This window comes from Mustelus asterias, chromosome 14 (genome assembly GCF_964213995.1).
Source record: "Mustelus asterias chromosome 14, sMusAst1.hap1.1, whole genome shotgun sequence".
NCBI lineage: Eukaryota > Metazoa > Chordata > Chondrichthyes > Carcharhiniformes > Triakidae > Mustelus > Mustelus asterias.
In genome coordinates this window covers 85424365-85446900 of record NC_135814.1, presented here as the reverse complement: position 1 = coordinate 85446900, position 22536 = coordinate 85424365, and the positions used below count along the sequence as shown (strand labels likewise).

The 22536-nt window shown below is 43.8% G+C and overlaps 1 protein-coding gene across 2 annotated transcripts in view; it reads right to left on the bottom strand.

Moving 5' to 3' along the window:
* Positions 1-2191: 2191 nt before the first annotated feature.
* The window catches only part of LOC144503830 (diacylglycerol kinase beta-like), a 559892-nt gene continuing 539547 nt past the window's right edge, over positions 2192-22536 (bottom strand). For both annotated transcript variants that reach the window (XM_078228759.1, XM_078228758.1), the window contains 3 exons: positions 14781-14901; positions 14189-14249; positions 2192-3709 (listed from right to left, as the gene is read on the bottom strand). In XM_078228759.1, the coding sequence (XP_078084885.1) occupies positions 3611-3709; positions 14189-14249; positions 14781-14901 (281 nt within the window). In that variant the 3' untranslated portion in view covers positions 2192-3610. The remainder of the gene's footprint in view (positions 3710-14188; positions 14250-14780; positions 14902-22536) is intronic.

Below are 22536 nucleotides of genomic sequence, written 5' to 3'. Positions count from 1 at the left end.
GCCTTACTAAAATCCATGTATATGACATCAACTGCCCGACCTTCATCTACATACTTAGTTACCTCCTCAAAACATTCTATCAAATTTGTGAGGCAAGACTTGCCCATCACAAATCCGTGCTGACTATCCCAGATTAAGCTGCATCTTTCTAAATGGTCGTAAATCCTATCCCTGAGGACCTTTTCCATCAACTTACCAACCACCGAAGTAAGACTAACCGGCCTATAATTACCAGGGTCATTTCTATTCCCTTTCTTAAACAGAGGAACCACATTCGCCACTCTCCAGTCCTCTGGCACCACCCCCGTGGACAGTGAGGACGCAAAGATCAATGCCAAAGGCTCTGCTATCTCATCCCTTGCCTCCCAAAGACTCCTAGGATATATTTCATCAGGCCCAGGGGACTTATCAACTTTCAGTTTATTCAAAATTGCTAGTACATCTTCCCTCCGAACATCTACTTCCTCCAGCCTATCAGCCTGTGACACCCTCTCTTCCTCAAAAACATGGCCCCTCTCCTTGGTGAACACCGAAGAAAAGTATTCATTCATCACCTCTGTTATCTCTTCTGACTCCATGCACAAATTCCCACTGCTGTCCTTGACCGACCCCAACCTCACCCTGGTCATTCTTTTATTCCTCACATAAGAGTAAAAAGCCTTGGGGTTTTCCTTGATCCGACCCGCCAAGGACTTCTCATGCCCCCTCCTAGCTCTCCTAAGCCCCTTTTTCAGCTCATTTCTTGCTAACTTGTAACCCTCCATCGAGCCAACTGAACCTTGTTTTCTCAACCTTACATATGCTTCCTTCTTCCTCTTGACAAGACATTCCACCTCTTTTGTGAACCATGGTTCCCTCACTCGGCCATTTTCTCTCTGCCTGGCAGGGACATACCTATCAAGGACACGCAGTATTTGTTCCTTGAAAAAGTTCCACTTTTCATTAGTGCCTTTCCCTGACAATTTTTGTTCCCATCCTATGCTTCCTAATTCCCGCCTGATTGCATCATAATTACCTCTCCCCCAATTGTAAACTATGCCCTGCCGCATGGCCCTCTCCCTCTCCATTGCAATAACAAAAGACACCGAATTGTGGTCACTATCTCCAAAGTGCTCTCCCACAACCAAATCCAACACTTGGCCCGGTTCATTTCCCATTACCAAATCCATTGTGGCCCCACCTCTTGTCGGCTTATCCACATATTGTGTCAGGAACCCCTCCTGCACACTCTGCATAAAATCTGCCCCATCCGAACTATTCGACCTATAAAGGCTCCAATCAATATTTGGAAAGTTAAAGGAATCTGGAAGGTCCACCTGTAGATGCTCCCCTGACCCACTGCTGTGGTGTTCCGGGTCGAGGTTTGCTGGTGGATTCCATCCTGAATTCCAGAGGCAGCCTGTTAAGACCCAGGCCAGAGACGCCAAGGTGTTTTATGAAGATAGCCTAGACCCTAAGTTTTACATTTCATTTTGGCATGGGTGAGCAGAAGGTGTTCCACTCCAGGTATGATTCAAGTGACCCAGCCTTTATCAAACAAAGTTTATTTAAGAACACAGTTAAAATATAATAAAAAATAAATTAACATAACATTTACCAATTACAAGAATTAAACATGACACAATATAAACCTTAACAGCTAGCTATCTATGTTGTTCCAGGACAAATGCCATCCCACATACCCTTTTCTATACTTGGCACAAAAAGCAAGTATACTCACGTGATACTGGGTCTTCAGCTTTTTAACACTTGCTGTGAATTGGTCCTTTGAATTTTGGATCAACTCTCTGAGGCTTCCCAGTCCTGGAACTTTCCAAAAAGCCTCTGGAGAGAGAGAGAGAGACTCTGTCTGCTTCCACCAGGTTCTAACAACAACTAAACCAAAACTAAAAACTTAGACTTTTCTGTGAAAACAAAATTGTCCCCAGGCATCACCTGACCTGTCAATCATCCTCAAATCAATCTCCACTCAGCAATCCCCAAAGGATTGTAAAACTCCAGGACATTGCATTAGTCCAGATTAAAGGTAAGCACGATGTCCACTATATTGCTTCAGTAATTAGAGACACTGGCTGCAGACAAAACAATGCCAACAACTTCCAGGGCCTGCTGGAAACATCCTGCAAAGGAACATGGTTAAAATACATTTCTTCTTAAAGGCACAGTATAGTCACAAGCCCCAGGCATTATTCCGGTTATACAATAACGACATTCAGCGAGAATCAGCCGTTTTTTTTTATTTGTTCTAAAACAGTATCCATTTCAGGTTACATACAAACATGGTACACAACAGATCTACACAACACCCAGCAAGCAGCTGAAAGCAATTCAACTGACAAGGGAGAACATGACACAGGCAGACTTTATTTTACATAACTTTCAAACTCAGAACAATATACAGGTAAGAAAACTCTAAATTATCCAAACAGCAAAAGTAAATGTCTTCTAACAGCTTTACAGTACATTCAAAATAGATATGGACCTTCTCACCATACTAGTAGTGTGTTTAGTGGCATTTCTATTCATGGACCTTTCACATGTAGAGCAAACACAAAGAATATAAAACAAGTGCTATATATTTGGCTTCTTTTACCATTTAAGACCTATATTTTTTTAATAATTATTGCACCTTTTATGTCCAGACACATAGTTAAGGCTGATGATTGTAAACTGACACAGAGAACACACAAGCCTATCTTTGCCACTAATATACTACATCAAAAATGATAGTCTACACGTAAACACAACCAGTGCTGATGCATAGGTTTAACTTGAATACCAATGATGTTCTGCAATCATGTATATGATTCACACACACACACACATACACACAGGTCTGGCCTCTAAGCACAGCTTCCTCTGAATGTCAGTACAACTATATTACTTAATAGATTTCTCAGTCTTTGCCAATATTAGGAATATCGACATACAGTCATTTAAATATATTTTACTGTTACTTTCTATAGCTATGCAGTGGTATCACAGCATAAGAGAAGATTCACCATTAGATTTTGTCATTTTTTTGCCATGATACTATGGGGGTATTTAATCAGCGTGTAAGCTACAGGGCTTACAATTTCAGAACATTGGTACTATTCACAATCCCAAAATGCAAATCTCCTCTCGCTATCCCAGAACTGCCTGCAGTTCTGAGATGATTACATGAAATAAATGCTGTACTGATTGGCAATGTGCATGGTCTGGAGTGGATCGTTTTATTATTGTAGCACTGGTGAATCTGGATCACGTCACGAAGTACTGCACCACTTTTTTTGAGGATTCTGTTGCATTGTTCCTAAGAAGACACAAGAACAAAGCTTTGGAAATGGAAATGTCTTGGTCTGACATTTACCCAAGTATTTGCTGATTCGGTTCATTCTCAGAGAGCTTACTGCTTCACTTCATCGGTCCATTTTAAAATAGATAGTACAAAGTTATCTTCATTCAAGTCCAAATCACGTGTTGCTATTATACAGTATTTGAGTCCAAAGACTCTGTGCTACAAATGCAGAGTAAAAATGAACAATCTTAAGTAAAAAGAAAAAATCCATTTGTCCAGCGGGCTTCCTTGTAACATTATAATTATCAGCTGTAACATTTTCCTGCATGCTTAATCTCTGCTGCAATTTCTTCTTTTCCAGAAAAGTAAACTTGCCTTTGCTGGAGGTCCCAGGAGCATGGGTACCTGGTTTCTGTGTGTAATTTTGATCTAGAAAAATATAACGAGGAAGGAAATAAGTCTTAAACTCGGTATTTATTAAATAGCACTTATTTTCATGTCCTACTGTTAACAGGTTAAACACTGGGTTAAAACACAAGCCACACTGATGAAGTAAAGTCATTCATTACAATTTATGCAGAACGTGTTCCTTCCTCATTCTAGTCTAACCCAATTCCTCTCCATTCCAAATTGAATTTGGATTTGAACTGGGTAACAACTACTGCCTCACAGCGCCAAGGACCCGGGTTCAATTCCGGTCTCGGGTGACCAACTGTGTGAAGTCTGCACATTCTCCCCATGTCTGCGTGGGTTTCCTTGGGGTGCTCCGGTTTCCTCCCACACTCCAAAGGCATGCAGGTTAAGTGAATTGGCCATACTAAATTGCCCATTAGTGTCAGGGGACTAGCAGGGTAAATATGTGGGGTTACGGGGATAGGACCTGGGTGGGTTAGTTATCGGTGCTGGCTCGATGGGCTGAATGGCCTCCTTCTGTACTGTAGGGATTCTATGACTTCTATGTATAAGTAGTGAATGTGCAGACGAGATGGACTGAGGGGCAACATTAATAACACCATAATGGTGGAACCTATTCATCAGGAAGGCATGTTTCTGCAAACTAAAAGCGTAGAAATTGTATATATCTATTAGGACTGGCGGGACTGACTTCATTTCATCCTTTTTCAAAAATCATTAACTCTGCTGACTAAGGTGATGATGTTGGAAGGACCTTTAAACAATCGTGCTGAATGCCAATTTGTTAATGATCCTCTCTACCTTCTCTGGACCATGACCTTGCTACTGAACTCCATGCCATCATTTCTTTGACTATTACCGATCTCACATCCATACACCCCTCAATCCCATAGTCTTCAAGATCATTGTTCCCCAACCCCACAGAGTTTCTCCTCTAAGATACACAAACAGGGCCGTCCTGGCTGACTGACAGCACGCTCCAATCCCACTGAACTACACTTCTTCCTCCTAGATTCTATTTTTAGCCTCCATGTGCCCCTATATTTAGCACTCCTCTGATGCCCTCCATTGCTTTAAAAAAATCATTTTCTCCAGCTCTGACCATCTTGTTTTCCCCAATGCAACTCCAATCTCTCTACATTGCTCTTCCTCACCAGGATGGTCTTTGGGCTCTCTGCTTCTTATACAAATACATGGATGCCAGCAATGTATGCTTTTCATTGAGTTACTTTGAAAATGTGACTAAACACATTGATGAAGGAAAAGCGGTAGATGTGGTTTACATGGACTTCAGCAAGGCGTTCGATAAGGTCCCCCATGCAAGACTTCTCGAGAAAGTGAGAGGGCATGGGATCCGAGGGGCTTTTGCCTTGTGGATTGAAAACTGGCTTGCCTGCAGAAGGCAGAGAGTGGTTGTAGATGGGTCTTTTTCTGAATGGAGGTCGGTCACCAATGGAGTGCCCCAGGGATCTGTTCTGGGACCCTTGCTGTTTGTCATTTTCATAAATGACATGGATGAGGAAGTGGAGGGATGGGTTGGTAAGTTTGCCGACGACATGAAGGTTGGTAGTGTTGTGGATAGGTTGGAGGGATGTCAGAAGCTGCAGCGTGACATAGATAGGATACAAGACTGGGCGGAGAAGTGGCAGATGGACTTCAACCCGGATAAATGTGTAGTGGTCCATTTTGGCAGGTCAAATGGGATGAAGGAGTATAATACCAAGGGTAAGACTCTTAGCAGTGTAGAGGATCAGAAGGACCTTGGGGTCTGGGTCCATAGGACTCTTAAATCGGCGGAGGAGGTGGTTAAGAAGGTGTATGGTGTGCTGGCCTTCATCAATTGAGGGATTGAGTTTAGGAGTCGGGAGATAATGATGCAGCTTTATAAGACCCTCGTCAGAAACCACTTGGAGTACTGTGCTCAGTTCTGGTCGCCTCATTACAGGAGGGATGTGGAAATGATTGAAAGGGTGCAGAGAAGATTTACAAGGATGTTGCCTGGATTGGTTGGCATGCCTTATGAGGATAGGCTGAGGGAGCTCGGTCTTTTCTCCTTGGAGAGACGAAGGATGAGAGGTGACCTGATAGAGGTGTACAAGATGTTGAGAGGTATAGATCGGGTGGATTCTCGGAGGCTTTTTCCCAGGGCTGAAATGGCTGCTACGAGAGGACACAGGTTTAAGGTGCTGGGGAGTAGGTACAGAGGAGATGTCAGGGGTAAGTTTTTCACTCAGAGGTTGGTGGGTGAGTGGAATCGGCTGCCATCAGTGGTGGTGGAGGCAAACTCAATATGGTCTTTTAAGAGACTTCTGGATGAGTACATGGGACTGAATAGGATTGAGGGTTATAGGTAAGCCTATATATAAGCCTAGATAGGTAGGGACATGACCGGCGCAACTGTATAAATGTTTTTATTTTTCCTCAGTCAAGACCTCACTTATCACAGTGGTCAAAAGGACCCATGATAATATCCACCACATTTTTCAGTTCATCCCTTCCACCTCCGCTTGTCACAACATTCCTTTTCTCTCACCTTCCAACCCACTGGCCTCTGTATTTGCCAGGCCATCTTCCAACGCCTTGTCCATTCTTCCCTTATCCCGATTTATAACTGACTCTCCCATACGATCATAAGGGATGTAATACCTAAGCGTTCACCTCCCCCAACACTTTGCAAGTAGTCATTTGACAAGAAAGTATTCAATGAATGGCATGACACTAGGAAGTTCTGAGGAACAAAGGGACCTTGGCGTATTTGTCCACAGATCTCTAAAGATGAAAGGACACGTTAGTAGGGTGGTGAAAAACACATATAGGACACTTGCCTTTATCGATCAAGACATAGATTAGAACTGCAGGGAAGTCATGTTAGAGTTGTATGGAACTTTGGTGAGGTCACAGCTAGAGTACTGTGTGCAGTTCTGGTCGCCACATATAGAAGGGATATGATTGCACTGGAGGGGATGCAGAGAAGATTCACCAGGGTGCTGCCTGGGATGGAACATTGAAGTTATGAAGAGAAGTTGGAAAGGCTTGGGTTGTTTTCTTTGGAGCAGAGAAGTCTGAGGGGACAACCTGATCAAAGTGTCCAAGATTACGAGGGGCATAGACAGAATGGATAAGGAATCACGAGGGGACACAAATTCAAGGTGAGGGGCAGGAGGTTTAGGGGGGATGTGAGGAAAAACTTTTTTACCCAGAGGGTGGTGACGGTCTGGAATGTGCTGCCTGGGAGCGTGGTAGTGGCGGGTTGCCTCACATCCTTTAAAAAGTGCCTAGATGAGCACTTGGCATGTCATAGCATTCAAGGCTATGGGCCAAGTGCTGATAAACTGGATTAGGTGGGAGGCCAGGTGTTTCACACATGTCAGTGCAGATTCGAAGGGCTGACGAGCCTCTTCTGCACTATTTGATTCCATGATAGTTCAAGGGGGCCAAGTATTCCTTCCATGCGAGGCAGCAATCCCTTCAATTAAGGCATGAGGAATATAGCAAGGGATCCTGTTTTTAACTCTGTGAAAGTGAGAGTGAGTTCAAATCCCACCCACAGATTTCAAGAAGATGTATATATGCAGGTGGAATGGGTGGACGCATGGTAGATAATACTCGATGGAGGCATGAGGTGATACATTTTAGTGGGGCAGAGATTAGAAGGAAACTTGATAGTTGTGCTTAAAATCTGGAAGGGTATAATTTAAATAAATAAAGAGAAGTTGTTTCCAACAGCAGAAGGGTCAACAGCCAGAAGCATAGATTCAAGAAACGAATCTTCATGGAGAATTTGTTCATCTTCATCTTTAAAAATGGTGGGGGGCTGCTATTTAGAAATCCCACGCCTTTCCAACAGACCCTATTTTCATCAGTTGGAGAATGGGGGCAGGGTATGAGACACACACATGATGGAAAACTGAACTCAATTGGGCCATTTCAACTCAGTGCTTAGCTCAAATTCACCATTTTCACTGCAGCTGGAGATTTAGCCCACAGTGTGGGTGTTAGAATTTTTAAAAAAAGCTTTTGAAGAGCGGATAAGATCTGTGGAACTGTCAGATTATTTAAATCACCAGTTCTTTAAAAATTAAAATAGGCTGCCTGTGTCAGTGATAGATGAAAAAACTGTTTTAATGGTTAAAAAGCTGTCAGTTGGCATTATCCCAAGTGCTATCACTACATCATTATTAATGATTGGTTGCTTTGCACAAGCTATCATCATCTTAGTTGGGGTCCTAAATTCACAGATTGACTGGCTGCTTAAAGAGGTTATTAAAGGATTAGCTATCTTTGATGTGGGGTTATAAATCTAAGTCTGTTTGTTTCTGCAAATAATTAAGCACTTGAGGGGATTTAAATGTTTTGAATGGGCTTTCACGAATGGGAAAGTATTTTTTACTACTGCAAATGCTGCAATAGATATTTAGAACAGTATTTTATTTAATCTCAATTTGGCTCCTGAGGTCTACCCATGCTGGATACTGGGTGAGTTGGCATGGAGGGTATAGGGGCAAAGGATTGTGAGTGGGTTGGCATGATGTTGGCATCAAGGCTCTAAGAGACCAAGGGGGTGGGTGGAGACATGGGCTAGCATGGACCTTATTAGAGATCATTGGGGGTGGGAAGACACAGGTTCGCATGGAGGTTAGAGGGGCTACTGGGGTAGATGGGGGTATGGTTTTCCATGAGGTCGCATGGATCAGGCTAGGGGAATGGTTGGGAGGTGGTATGGTGGGTAGAAGGCCTGATATTTAACAAAGCAACTGGGACAAAGACCCAAAGAATCAAGACGGACCTTTTAATCAGCCCACCTGACCCCCTCCGCTTTGAATCCAGGGGTGGTGAGCTTGAATCTATTCTGCTTCTGCATCCCCTCACCCTTCCGAAGTGAAGATCCCACCATCTGAAGCAGATGAGGTGAGCCATAAGATTTCCCAAATTCCGCTACCTGACCCAGGAGCAAACATTTGGGCCAAGGCGTTTGGCGAAAGAACCAGAAACAACAGGAAGAAATTTATTTTGTGCAATGAGTGATTAGGGTGTGGAATGCTCTGTCTGATAGGATGGTGAATACAGATTAACTAGTAGCCTTCAAATCAAACTGGGTAAGTACTAAGGAGGAGAGATATTTGTAGGGTTATGGAAAAAGAGTGGGCAGTGGGACCTAATGGGCTTTATAAATCGAAGTTCTGATGAGCCTTTATAAATAACATTGGCTTGGTTTCATCTGGAGTATTGTGTCCAGTTTGGGGAATTGCTCTTTGAGGGGAATGTGAAGTCATTGCAGAGGGTGCAGAAAAAGAATTAAGAGAATGATTCCAAGGATGAGGGACTTCACTGAGCAGATTGGAGAAGCCATGGTTATTCTTCTTAGAGAAGGATGAGAGGAGATTTGATAGAGGTGTTCAAAATCATAAGGGTTCAGGATAGAACAGATAAAAACCATTCATGTTGGCGGAAGAGTTGAGAATCAGACAATGCTGATTTAAGGGATGCACAATGGTTCGCACTGCTGCCTCACAGTGCCAGGGATCCGGATTTGATTCTGGTCTTGGGTCACTGTCTGTGTGGAGTTTGCATGTTCTCCCAGTGTCTGCGTGGGTTTCCTTCGGGTGCTCCGGTTTCCTCCCACAATCCAAAAAACATGCTGGTTAGGTGCATTGGCCATGCTAAATTGTCCCTCAGTGTGGCCACTAGGGGATTTTCACAGTAACTTCATTGCGCTGTTAATGTAAGCCGACTTGTGACACTAATAAATAAGCTTAAACCTCAAGTGGAATGGCAAAAAAAACAGCAGAAGAACAATGTTTTTCCACAGTAAGTGGTTTGGACCTGGAATGCACCGCTTGGAGAGTGAGGTGGAGGCAGATTCAGTTGTGGCTTTCAAAAAGGAAAAGCAAAGGGAAGGGGAAAGGGAAAAGATTGCAGGACTCTGGAAAGAGAGATGAGTGGGCCGAGCAAAGAGCTGGTAAGTACCCAATGGGTCAATTGGCCTTCTGTGCTGTAGCCATTTTATGATTCATTCTAGAGCTGGATTGCTCAACAAAAGACTTGATAGGCTGAATGGCCTCTGTCTGTGCTGTACACTACTAGGATTTTATTACACCGCACTCATTGCCCAGTTAACATGTTCAGCATTTTCTGATTTAATTCTTGATAATGGAATAATTGCTTTCCACTTACAGAAACTCAGATATTACATTTCTGTTTTTCTCCAAAACCTGCATAATCTGAAAGAATATTTTTAAAAATAATAATCTGTCCACCTGTGATTCACTTAAAAAACCCCAAATTGTCTGGTAGTGGTAAATCAGAAAAAAAGTAAACAGATCTTGTAGCAATACTATTGCATTCCTGTTGCAATCATTTTCAGCGTGAGGTGAGGTGCAAGGGGAGATGTAATTCCCTAAAGGAAAGGAAATTACACCAAATAAATATTTCCATATCCTAACCGCTCCCAGTCTACAACTTTTTAATAAAAGATAGCAGAAAGAGGGAACAGATAAATCCCACGGAGAAATTTTATTACTTATTTTCTTGGTTCAGAGCTTGAATAACTTAATGTTGGGAATTCTGAATGCGCCAACCAGTCAGCATTCTAGATTCATGGCCTACATGATTATCCTCAACACTGGGGCCCGCAAGGCTGTGTCTCCAGTCCCTTACTATGCTCCTTATACACCTATGACTGTGCAGCCAAATACCCCCCTCAACTCAATTTTCAAGTTCGCCAATGACCCCACTGTAGTGGGTCGGATCTCAAGCAATGGCGAGACAGAGGGCCTGATTTTACCATTTTCATTCTAAGTGCTGAATCTGGGCGCAATTCAGATCCGACTTGGAAATCTGCTTTCTGGCGCCCTCATTAGCACTTAGCCTGAAAAAAAAAATCGTGAGCCTGAATCGTGCTGAGGGCGGGGCTTAGTGCACCTGAAACGATCGGAGCTCTGAATTGCTCAGTTAGAAAAAAATTGAAAAAGCGCGCCCATGTCAATCGCTCCCGGGCTGCAGAAAGTGGAGAAAGCAGCACGGAAATGAAAAGCGGGAGCGATGGCCCTCACAGACATCACTGTCCCCCTTATCCACCCACCCCGTGCCCTCTTCCCCCCCACCGATCGCCCGCAGAGTGGCAGTGGAACCCCCTGTCCCCCCACCAGAGATACATCTTACCCATCTCCCTCCTGCCCCCCCCCCCCAGACAATGATCTGGCCTCATTTCCACCCCCCCGCCCCACCTCAGAGAAGGATGTGGCCTCACTTCCCCCCCTCCCACCCAGAGAATGATCTGGCCTCACTCCTCCTCCTCCCCCCAGACAATGATCTGGCCTCACTCCTCCCCCCCCTCCCCCAGAGGTACATCTGACCCGCCTCCCTCCTCCCTCCCCCCCACCTCACCAGAGAATGATCTGACCTGCCCCCCCCCCCCCCCCCCCCCACCCCCGACTGCCCCCACCACCGATCTGAGTCAGGGAGCCGTTGAAGCTCTGAACTCGCCTCTTCAGCAGCTGGAGTGCCCGAAACAGACTTTTATTCAGCATGTCCATTTCGGCGCGATTCCGGATCGGTGAACGCGATGGTAAAGGGGGAAATGCTGATAAAGTTGGGCAGTTCATTCATTCAATTTAAATGCATGCACTTGAATTTAAATCGCCGTTGCACCCGTTTCAGGCACGAATCGGATCGTGGCCATTCCCGGGTCTCAGTAAAGTGACCATCTGCGTGGAGGCGGGGGCGGATCGCGTTAATGGCCTCACACCATCCTTTACCATGTTTTTGCGCCTGTTTAAAATCGGGCCCAGAGTACAGGAATGAGAATCTGATGAAATGGTGCGATGACAATAATCTCTCCCTTAATGTCAGTAAAATGAAGGAGATAGTCACTGACTTCAGGAAGCGTTGTGGAGAACATGCCCGTCTACATCAACAGTGGTGAAATGGAAATGCTCGAGAGTTTCAAGTTTCTAGGTATCCAGATCACCACCAACCTGTCCGGGCTCCTCCATGCTGGTGCTATAGTTGATAAAGCCCACCAATGCCTCTACTTTCTCAGGACGCTTAGCAAAACTGACATGCCTGCTACGACTCTCACCAACTTTTACAGATGCACCATAGAAAGCATCCTCACTGCTTGGTACGGCTTCTGCTCTGACCAAGACTGCAAGAAACTACAAAGGCTCGTGAACGTAGCCCAGTCCATCACGCAAACCAGCCGTGTGGGCGGCACGGTAGCACAGTGGTTAGCACTGCTGCTTCACAGCTCCAGGGTCCTGGGTTCGATTCCCGGCTCGGGTCACTGTCTGTGTGGAGTTTGCACATTCTCCTCGTGTCTGCGTGGGTTTCCTCCGGGTGCTCCGGTTTCCTCCCACAGTCCAAAGATGTGCGGGTTAGGTTGATTGGCCAGGTTAAAAATTGCCCCTTAGAGTCCTGGGATGCGTAGGTTAGAAGGATTAGCGGGTAAATATGTGGGGGTAGGGCCTGGGTGGGATTGTGGTCAGTGCAGACTCGATGGGCCGAATGGCCTCCTTCTGCACTGTAGGGTTTCTATGTTTCTCCCACCCATTGACTCTGTTTACAGTTCCTGCTGCCTCACAAAAGCAGCCAGCATAATTAAGGATGCCACGCACCTCGGGCATACTCTTTTCCACCTTCTTCCTTCAGGAAAACGATACAAATCCAACCGACTCAAAAGCAGCTTCTTTCCTGCTGCCATCAGACTTTTGAATGAACCTACCATATATGAAGCTGATCTTCCTCCACACCCTAGCTGTGACTGTAACACTATATTCTACACCCTCTCCTTTCCTTCTCTCCTATGTACTCTATGAATGGTATGTTTTATCTGTATAGTGCAAGAAACAATACTTTTCACTGCATCCCAATACATGTGACAATAATAAATCAAATCAAATCAAATACACCATTTTCCACTGGTCACATGCAGCTCTGTGGTGGTAGTGCCAAACTCCTCAATGTGCCACACATGAAGTGGTGGGTTAATGCCACCACATGGTAATTCCCAATCTTGAGTGTGCCAGTGAGGTGAGGCACTGAACAGATGGTAAGCTGCTTCCCTACGCTCCAGGGCTGCTCCTGCACATGTTCTAGTGGTCAGATCGAGACCAGATTTGGCAGAGGCCCTGGGAACAGGTTGCAAGGACTGAGAGGAATCCAAAACGGGGGATTAAATGCAACTGCTTATTTTAAAGAAGTGAAATGTTTAAAGAAAATGCTTTTGGCAGATATTTACAAGACAAAAAATAGTTAATGAGAAGTGATCACTACTCAAAATAATACAGTACCCAGCTTCAAATTTTTAGAAGGTTGTTGCTCAATGTTAATTACATTTATCCTCTGTGGTTTAGTCAATCAAACAGTAATGGGTGGCAGACCTAATACCACTCATTTTGTGCACTTGCTGAAATTGAATTTTATTCCCCATGCCTCTAAAGAAAATCCCAAACATTTATGGGATGGGGTGGGGTGGGGGCGGGATAGTGAGCTTGATTGACAAGTTATGCTTCCAGGAGTTGTGTATGTTCAAGCTTGATTATGGGGAGGTGATGGCCAAATGGTATTATCGCTAGACAATTAATTAATCCAGAACTTCAGCCCATGTTCTGAGGACCCGGGTTCGAATCCTGCCACGGCAGATGGTGGAATTTGAATTCAATTTAAAAAATCTGGAATTAAGAATCTACTGATGACCATGAAACCATTACAGATTGTCACAAAAACCCACCTGGTTCACTAATGTCTTTTAGGGAAGGAAATCATAGAATCCCGACAGTGCAGAAGGAGGTCATTCGGCCAAACGAGCCTGCTCCAACAACAATCCCACCCAGACCCTAACCCCATGCATTTATCCTACTAATCCCCCTGACGCTAAGGGGCAATTTAGCATGGCCAATACACTTAATCAAATCCCACCACGGCAGATGGTGGAAGGGCAGCTGGCCCTTGCCAGCTGAAAATGGTGCATGACTGCAGGATCCCTTTTTTTATTTAAGATTTAGAAATGCTGGAGGGCTCCTCCACATTGATGAGCTCTCTTCATTCCTTACCCTCGGCCCATCCCCCTCATTGAGAGAAAATCATGCCTTAAAATGCAGATGGTGTTTCCTATGGTGCTATTTTTAATATCATCGCTTCTTGATCTTTTGGCTAAGATCAAGCGTCAGATCAAACTCAAGATGGGATGCAATGCCTTAGCTTGTCAGCTTGGGTCTTGCTTGTCTCTCTCTTGTGGGGACCATGAAATGGACTCAATTTGGATTTGGTTTTTGGAGTAAGCAGGGTGATGGATTTGGGTCCGCCATGTACACTCTGAGCATTGGCTTTGTAACTTTAAGAATGAAGTAAAAATTCTTTTAAAAAGGTGGTATTTTTAACAAATCATTAAATAACACAAAGGTGAGTCAGTGGCGGCAGGTATGAGAGAGTAGATGTATTCATATTGTGTCGCACAATAGCACAACCACAGAAATAGGTAGAATTAACACTTACAGTAGAAGGAGGCTGCATCCAGGGCTCCCCATCAATCTGCATAGGCAGCAGCTTGGTTGTTCTATAAATAATTACATGCAGTTAACTCAGTATTTGAAGGGGACATTTCTGTGCCATGCTTAGTTTTCAGACTGACTAGTCATCAGACTAGTGTGTGTGTGTGTGTGCCTGTGTTTGCGTGCGTCTGTGTGCACGTGTGCATGTGCGTCTGTGTGTGTGTGCACGTCTCTGTGTGCATGTGTGTGTGCATGGTGTGTGTCTATGTGCATGCGTGTCTGTGCGTTTGTATGTCTGTGTGTGCATTTGTGTGTGTGCGCGTGCATGCGTGTCTGTGCATGTGTGCGCATGCATGTCTGTGCATGGGTGCCTGTGTGCTTGTGCACAGTGTGTGTCTGTGTGTGCATTCGTGTATCTGTGTGTGTGTCTCTGTGTGTGTGCATGCATGTCTGTGTGTGTGCATGCATGTCTGTGTGCGCGCATGCATGTGTGTGTGTGTGGGGCGTAAAAAGGGTCAGGCAAAAGCTGCAATGGTTTTGGCTCTGAACAATCTGCTGTGGAAGAGAAGAGCAAATGGAGAGATTTGAATAATTACCTGATAGTGACGCAGGAACACTGAGCCAGGCGTTTCCCAGCACTTTTCAATCCAGTGTAAATCTGCCCCATCTCCATGGCACCTTCAAGGCCAACAACCTCAAGCAGCTGATCACTGAAATCTACAACAAAAGTAAAGACAAACTCAGCTCTTTTTGAAGCCAGTGACTGACAAACTGAAATCCTACACAGGTATATATACAAGCTGAGTGATGACAAACATTTCCTGACGATTGAACACAAAAACATCTTCCAACTCCGGCTTCCACCTTGTTGTCCTGTTTGAAGCAGTTTTATAATTAATATATAAATATACCTTCAAATATAAACCAGGATACTTTTACTGATCTGTAACATTTTGTTCACTGATTTATTTCTGTGGATAATATTGCTACATAAAAATAATGCACTACTTGCGCCATAATGCACTGTACCACTGACATTTGGTGTCATGGAATTATGTGACGTAGGTTCAATTGCACTCATACACAAGGGAATATCACCGGGATTATTAATGTTTTGGCTCTATTCCGGCTGAGATTTTCCAGTCCTACTGTGGCAGATTCCCTAGCGGCGGATGCGGTGAGCCGTTCAAATATCCGTTAACTTTGGCGGGACCAGAAAATCCCACCACCGTGAGAGGCCAAAAAAATTCAGCCAAAGGGAATATTTAGAAAGTAAAAGAAAAGTCATTTTGGGAGGCCACGATTTGCCGATACTGGTCGGCAGCCAGGTTTACGATAGTTAGCAAAAAAAAATCCAGGATAAGGAGAAGGTTTTTCCATTTCTGCCGTATTTTGCTCTAGTCAGAAGGTAACATTTTCTGGAGTGAACAACTTTGTTGCAATCTCAAACTTTTCATCAGAAAAATCAGATCATTAGTAGATCGTAGAATGATGCAGCAGAGTGCCGCATTGCTGTGAAACAGTGGCACTGGCTCCCAGCCCTGGTTTAATGAAAGATGTGCTGTAAGTCCAGCCAAGGGGTGGAAATGCTTTGGTAGTCAGGGAAAAACAAGACAACAAGGAACTATATATTTGCATCAAATTCCAATAGCAAAACACCCTGTGATCTGCTTAACTAAAGCTGCAACGTTCATCTTCCAACCTCAGATAGATTCTGAGGGCCAGTCGGAAATTATCGCAGATGCATGTCCTTCTGTGACAGAGGTACCCCACACCCTCTGTGGAGAGGTGGAGTCAGTGAATGTTGCATTAATTGAAAAGCTTTTTTAAGCCAAGGTCAGATACCAAAAGATTCATTGAAACGTGATTACTTATAAAAGATGCTCAAGATACCAAGGCACTTTCTGAGAAAACTGCTGCTCTCTGGCTCATCTACTCAAACAATGCCCATTAACCAGCGCTAAATAAGAAGCAACAAACCTTCTCCGTATCTACATTAAGGAACACAAGTTAGATCCTGATAACTAAATTCCAAGTATGCTATTGTCAGTTGTGCTAAAGTTCTAGGAAAAATAAGCTGCAATTTCTGACTTACACAATTGGGTTATCAGTTCAATGTTTACATAGAATTTGTAGTACGCAAACAGGCCATTCAGGACAACTGGCTTATGTTTGTGTTTCTGCTCCATGTGAGTCACTGTCCATCTTTCTTCATCTCACTGTATCAACAAATCCTTCTACTCTTTTCTCCCTCATGTAATTGCATCCGTGCTATCCATCTCAAACACTTCATATGGAATTGAATCACACATTCTCACCACCCTCTCAGTAAAGAAGTTTCCCTTGAATCCAGTATTGGAGTTATTAGTGACACTATATTCTGCACTCTCTTTTTTCCTTCTCTATGAACGGTATGCTTTGTCTGTATGGTGTGCAAGAAACAATACTTTTCACTGTATACTAATACATGCGACAATAATAAATCAAATCATCGTAGATTTGTGCTCTCTTGTTCTGGATTCTCCAAAAGTGGAAACATCTCCTCGACCATAACTCCTTCATTAAAGGAGATGTGCAAGAGGTTCAAATTCAAGGAGCACAGATATCTTGGAGTATTTTAGGATTGGAGGAGATTACAGAGATTGGGGTGGGGCAGGCCATGGAGGAATTTGACAACAAGGATGGAAATTTTAAAATTGAAGTTTGCTTAACTGGAATCAGTCTAGGTCAGTGGGTGTTGGGTGAACAGGATTTGGTGTAAGATAGGACACAGGGACTCCTGAATGAGATTAAGTTTATGGATAATAAAATGCAGGAGGGAGGTCCTGCAGTGCATTAGAATAGTTAATAAAAATGCTTAGCCTAGAATCCTAAAAGGAGGGAATAAAATGACATTCGAAAGATGTGTTTGGGGTAGGGAAAGGGGAAATTAAGTTTATTTATTCGTGGTCAAGTAGGCTTAACACTGCAATGAAGTTATTGTGAAAATCCCCTAGTCGCCATACTCCGGCGCCTGTTCAGGTACAATGAGGGAGAATTTAGCATGGCCAACGCACCTAACCAGCACATTTCTCGGATTGAGGGAGGAAATCGGAGCACCCGGACGAAGCCCATGCAGACACTAGGAAAACATGCAAACTCCACACAGACAGTGACCCTAACTGGGAATCAAACCTGGGTCCCTGGCACTGTGAAGCAGCAGTGCTAACCACTGTGCCACCGTGCTGTACCATGCTGTTTTTGTTACATTCTATTTCTATTAAGAACTAACATTTATATAATATCCTTAAGACATTCTAAAGCACCTGACATGTAACAAAGGACTTCCACAATGTATTCACTGTTGTACAAGCAAACACAGTGGCCAACTTCCACACAGTAAAATTCTACAAATAGGGAATGAGATGAAGGAACAGCTTTTGGTGATGGCTGAGGGAGGAATGCTGGCCAGGACATTGAAATAACTCTTTACTCTTCTTTAAATCATGCCATGAGATCTTTACAGTGGCACAGTGGTTAGCATTGCTGCCTCACAGTGTCTGGGACCTGACTTTGATTCCAGCCTTGGGTGATTGTGTGGAATTTGTACGTTCTCCTCGTGTTTGCGTGGATTGCCTCTCGGTGTTCCGGTTTCCTCCCCACAGTCCAAAAATGTTTAGGTCAAGTGGGTTGGCCATGCTAAATTGTCCCTTAGTATCCAAAAATCTGTAGGGGAGGAGGATTAGTGGGATAAATGTGTCGGGTTATGGGGAATAAGAGAATTGGTGCAGACTCGATGGGCCGAGGGTCTCCTTCTGCACTGTAGGAATTATATGACTATAAGATATGATTGAACAGTCAGACGTGGCTTGGGTTTAATGTTTCATTCAAAGGATGTGCAGTTTGGTATATGAGAGTCTCTGATTTCACTCAGGAGTGGGCTGATTGCAGACATAGAGATAATGTTCCTGCTTGTGGGGGAGTCCAAAACAGGAGTCAATAATAACTAATAAATCCAGTCAGAATTCAGGAGAAACTTCCTTTTCCAGGGAGTGGTGACAAAATGGAACTTGCGACCACATGGCGGTATGAGACCATCATGGTTATGATACTTGCCTCACAAACCATAGGGCTGTGCAAACGCTCGGGAAACACGAGTTCATATCCCACCATATGGCAACTTGGGCAATTGGTTAGTCAATAAATCTGGAATTAAAAACTAGTATCAGGAATGGTGACCATGAAATAACGGGATTGTTGTAGAATCCCATCTGGTCTACTAATGTCTCTTAAGGAAGGAAATCTGCCATCCTTATCCGGTCTGGCCTAGAAAATGACTCCAGATCCACAGCACTGTCATTCCCTCTTAACTGTCTAAAGTGGCCTAGCAAGTCACCCAGTTCTATTCAAGGAGATGGCTCTTTGCCACCTTCTCAAGGCAATTATGGGTGGGCAACAGATATTGTCCTTGTCAGCCAAACCCACATGCTGTGAATGAATAAAAATAAAACATGGGGTAATTAAGACAAATAGCATAGATGCATTTATTGGGAAGCTGCACAAGGAAGAAAAGAATAGGTGGTATTACTGGCAGGATGGGAGGAGGCGGAGCAAAACACCAGCATGGACCAACTGGGCTGAAAGGCCTCTTTCTGAGCAGCAATTTCTATGAAATGGCTTCTTCCTTCCTAACCCGGAGCATTGAAGTTTATTTGATGCCACTACCGATCTGTATGATTCAGTTATTCATTGAATAAATTCAGCAAATCATCAAGGGAGCATACAGCATTTAACAACAATGCACCGCTCCCTCAGTACCCTCTGAAATGCCAGTCTAGACTCAATGCATTATAGAGTATGTATAGATAGAAATGGTATGGACTGTTACTGTGCCACGATGTAACAGAGGCCTCAATTATCCCAAGACTCTTTCACAACATTATAGTGCATTTCTTGAGTGCTGCAGTAACTTTGTGGTTAAAGTTAAAACCATCTGGGCTGATGTTGCAAACAGATTATCAGAGATACACTTGGGAATGTAAACAAGGCACTCATTCAGGGTTTGCCAAAAGTGCTAGTTAGTCAGGAAGCAAATAACTATTTTATATATTCCTTTGGGGAAGAAAAAATAAATGTTTTGATTTCTCATAGCATACATAACTTTTTAAAAGAGCATTTGTTAGATTTGGACAAAGTTTACAAAATCAAACTTTATTTTATTCTCCTCCCCAGCCCCCCCCCCCTTTCTCTGAAGGATGTTGAATCCTTGGTGGGTATGGTTTCGCAGGTGCCAACTGTCTGCTGATATTTCATCCAAATGGTCATTACTCACATGAGAGACCTAACAGTAGGTGTTGGCAGGCTACTCACCATTACTGCTGAGCCTGATCTTGTCCCCATCCAACTCCCAGAAATGTACACTTGTAGCAAGGAAACCATTGGGTTTCTTTCAGAAGCACAAACTCTGGCTCTTTTGTCCCTTCCTGCTCCAGGACTCCAGGCATTTGCTGCTGCTACTACCCAACACCCAGGATTAGGTCAGCTAACTGTGTAGATTGAAGAGCGAAGATGGGTCCTTTCTGATGTATATATCTTTGTTATTTGCTTAATAAATTCTGTGGGGGGGAGGGGTGCTTTGAGAGACATTTTAAGCATTTATAAACAGAGATAGCTAATATCTAATTAATTACACACCCTATACCTCTGCCAAAGAGAGACAATAGAATCTGTGTAAACTGCCTTAGCCTTAAGGCAGCAATGAGTTCTCAAGGGACTTCTGGTTGGAAATTTGTGGACTCGAGTAGACTCTGTGGACCTTTAAAAATGGCAGCAGGACCCAGATGCTGATGTCTTGCCCTCATTTCTGAGGTATTCAATTTGGAAAGGAGTAGGGCGTCATTCACAGCGCTGAGTCTAAGTTTAAACAGACCCCTTTTGGCTGTTACAAGGGCCTTAACCTGCATTGCGGGATCTACAAATTGATGGAGTAAACATAAAAAACTCTTGGAGGGTGGATGTGATCTGTATAAACATTTTGGTCTGAATATTTTTAAATAACCTGCTCTTTATACTTTAAAAAAATAGGTTGCAGCTGTCGGTGAGAGTTAAAAGATACCCATTGCCGGGCTGTTTTGATTCACAGAGCAGGTTAGAAAATAAAATAGCATCTGCTTATGCAGTTGCAATACTTTCTTGATATTTCCTAAGGGTTATCATTATGCAACAATGAATGCTTGGTTGAGTTTCAAAAGCTAAATTATCTCAGCAGTTGGGTTCTGAGTTCACAGTTTGATTGACAGTTTAAAGAATCATAGAAATCATAGAAACCCTACAGTACAGAAAGAGGCCATTCGGCCCATTGAGTCTGCACCGACCACAATTCCACCCAGACCCTACTCCCATATCCCTACATATTTTACCCACTAATCCCTCTAACCTACGCATCTCAGGACACTAAGGGGCAATTTTAACATGGCCAATCAACCTAACCCGCACATCTTTGGACTGTGGGAGGAAACCGGAGCACCTGGAGGAAACCCACGCAGACACGAGGAGAATGTGCAAACTCCACACAGACAGTGACCCAAGCCGGGAATCAAACCCAGGTCCCTGGAGCTGTGAAGCAGCAGTGCTAACTACTGTGCTACCGTGCCGCCCCAATCTATTAAAAGATTAGCTGATTTTGATGTGGGTTCTGAATAGAAGTTTCCTTGTTTTTTTTATTAGAGATTTAAAAGCTTTGGATGGGTTTTATGAATGGTATTTTTTCACTATGACTATCAAAAGTGTAGAAGTGAGACCTTTATCCAATTTTTAGATGTTGTTTTTCATCTCAACATTGCTCCTGAGGTCTGCCCATGATGGATACTGGGTGAATTCACAGTGAGTTGGCTTGGAGAGTATGAATGGCCATGGGGGGATGGGTGGGGGGCATAGAATGACACTGAGTTGACATGGAGGGCAAGAGGGGCCATGGAGATGGGTGGGGTATGAAGGGTGAGGGCTAAAGGGCTGAATGAAGTATAAAACAACTGGGGCAAAGTCTGAGAGAACGGAGGTGAGCCTCACCCACCCCAGTAGTGACTTGCGTTCTGCTTCTGAAGTCATTGGGCTGACTCCATCCTGCCCCTGCTCACTAGAGCGAGAATGTTGCATTTTGGGGTATATTTTACCCTGGAAGGTCTGGCCAGTCAGGAGGTTTCCTTGCTTGAGTTACCTGTCTCGGTACACTTCGATAATCCAATTCTCTAAACTCAGTTTCCTTTAAAAAAATCTAATGAATTCTCCCACATCCCTTCTCCCTCAGCAGACACTAGAATGCAAATGTTGTTTAAAATTCAGTGAAAATCCTCATGAAGCCAGCTTTTGTACTATCTGCTAGAAATGCATAATGAAACCTTGTAACTCTGTTGGCACCTTGCAGGATCGCGATTCCATATGTGGTAATAAGCTGAGGCATAACAAGCTACCTTCTGCCTGGGATAGAAACAGCTGATAGTGATACTTGCCAAGAATTCATGAATGAAAAACAGGATGCAATGCTGTTGGAGGTGGCGGTGGCATAATGAAGAGTGAAGTGAAAAAAAATCATTGTACACAGAAAAGGAGTTTTTCTTGGGGAACAGTTCACCTAATGTGCTGAACTTCAGCAATATAATTTTATGCAACACAGAGTGAGCTGACAAAAATCAGGCTGCTATTGTATTGTGGATAAACAAAGTGGTCAGTGGGTGAGGGAAGGTTACTTTTCTAATGTTGCGCTCAGGAGAGGCAACTTACCTGTTCAAAATGACTACCGGGAATTCAGGTATACTCTACATGCAGTATTCATACCATTAGTTTAAGTGAACAGAAAATCATGTTCACTTAACTATCCCCCACCCCACCCTCCCAACCACCCCCCCCACCCTCCCTAGCCCCCCACACCCCTCCACCCTCCCTACCCTCCCCCACCCTCCCTACCCCCTAACCCCTCCCCCACCCTCCCCCATGACGTATTTCTACTCATGTAATTGAACTGACTGACCTCTGGTCCTTTCCGAAGAGTTGAAGTGAAATAATCTAATCGGCATGTAATTCAGCCTTTTCATTGTTTAATTAACTCTTAGTAATCTCTGTTGCTGTTTTAACTATAGTTCTTTAAGCTGGTAAATAATCTTGTGGTACTTTTCTGAACCTTCTACTCTCTCACTTGCCATGTGAAAGAAACAAAACTGAATTATACACGTGGTCATTTCTACATCTCTTACTCTGCAGATTATTTTAAAGTTTTTGTAGCATAAAGGGTCAGCTAATGGGAATTTTTTAAATATTCTGTTATGGGATGTGGGCATCGCTGGCTGGGCCAGCACTTATTGCCCATCCCTAACTACC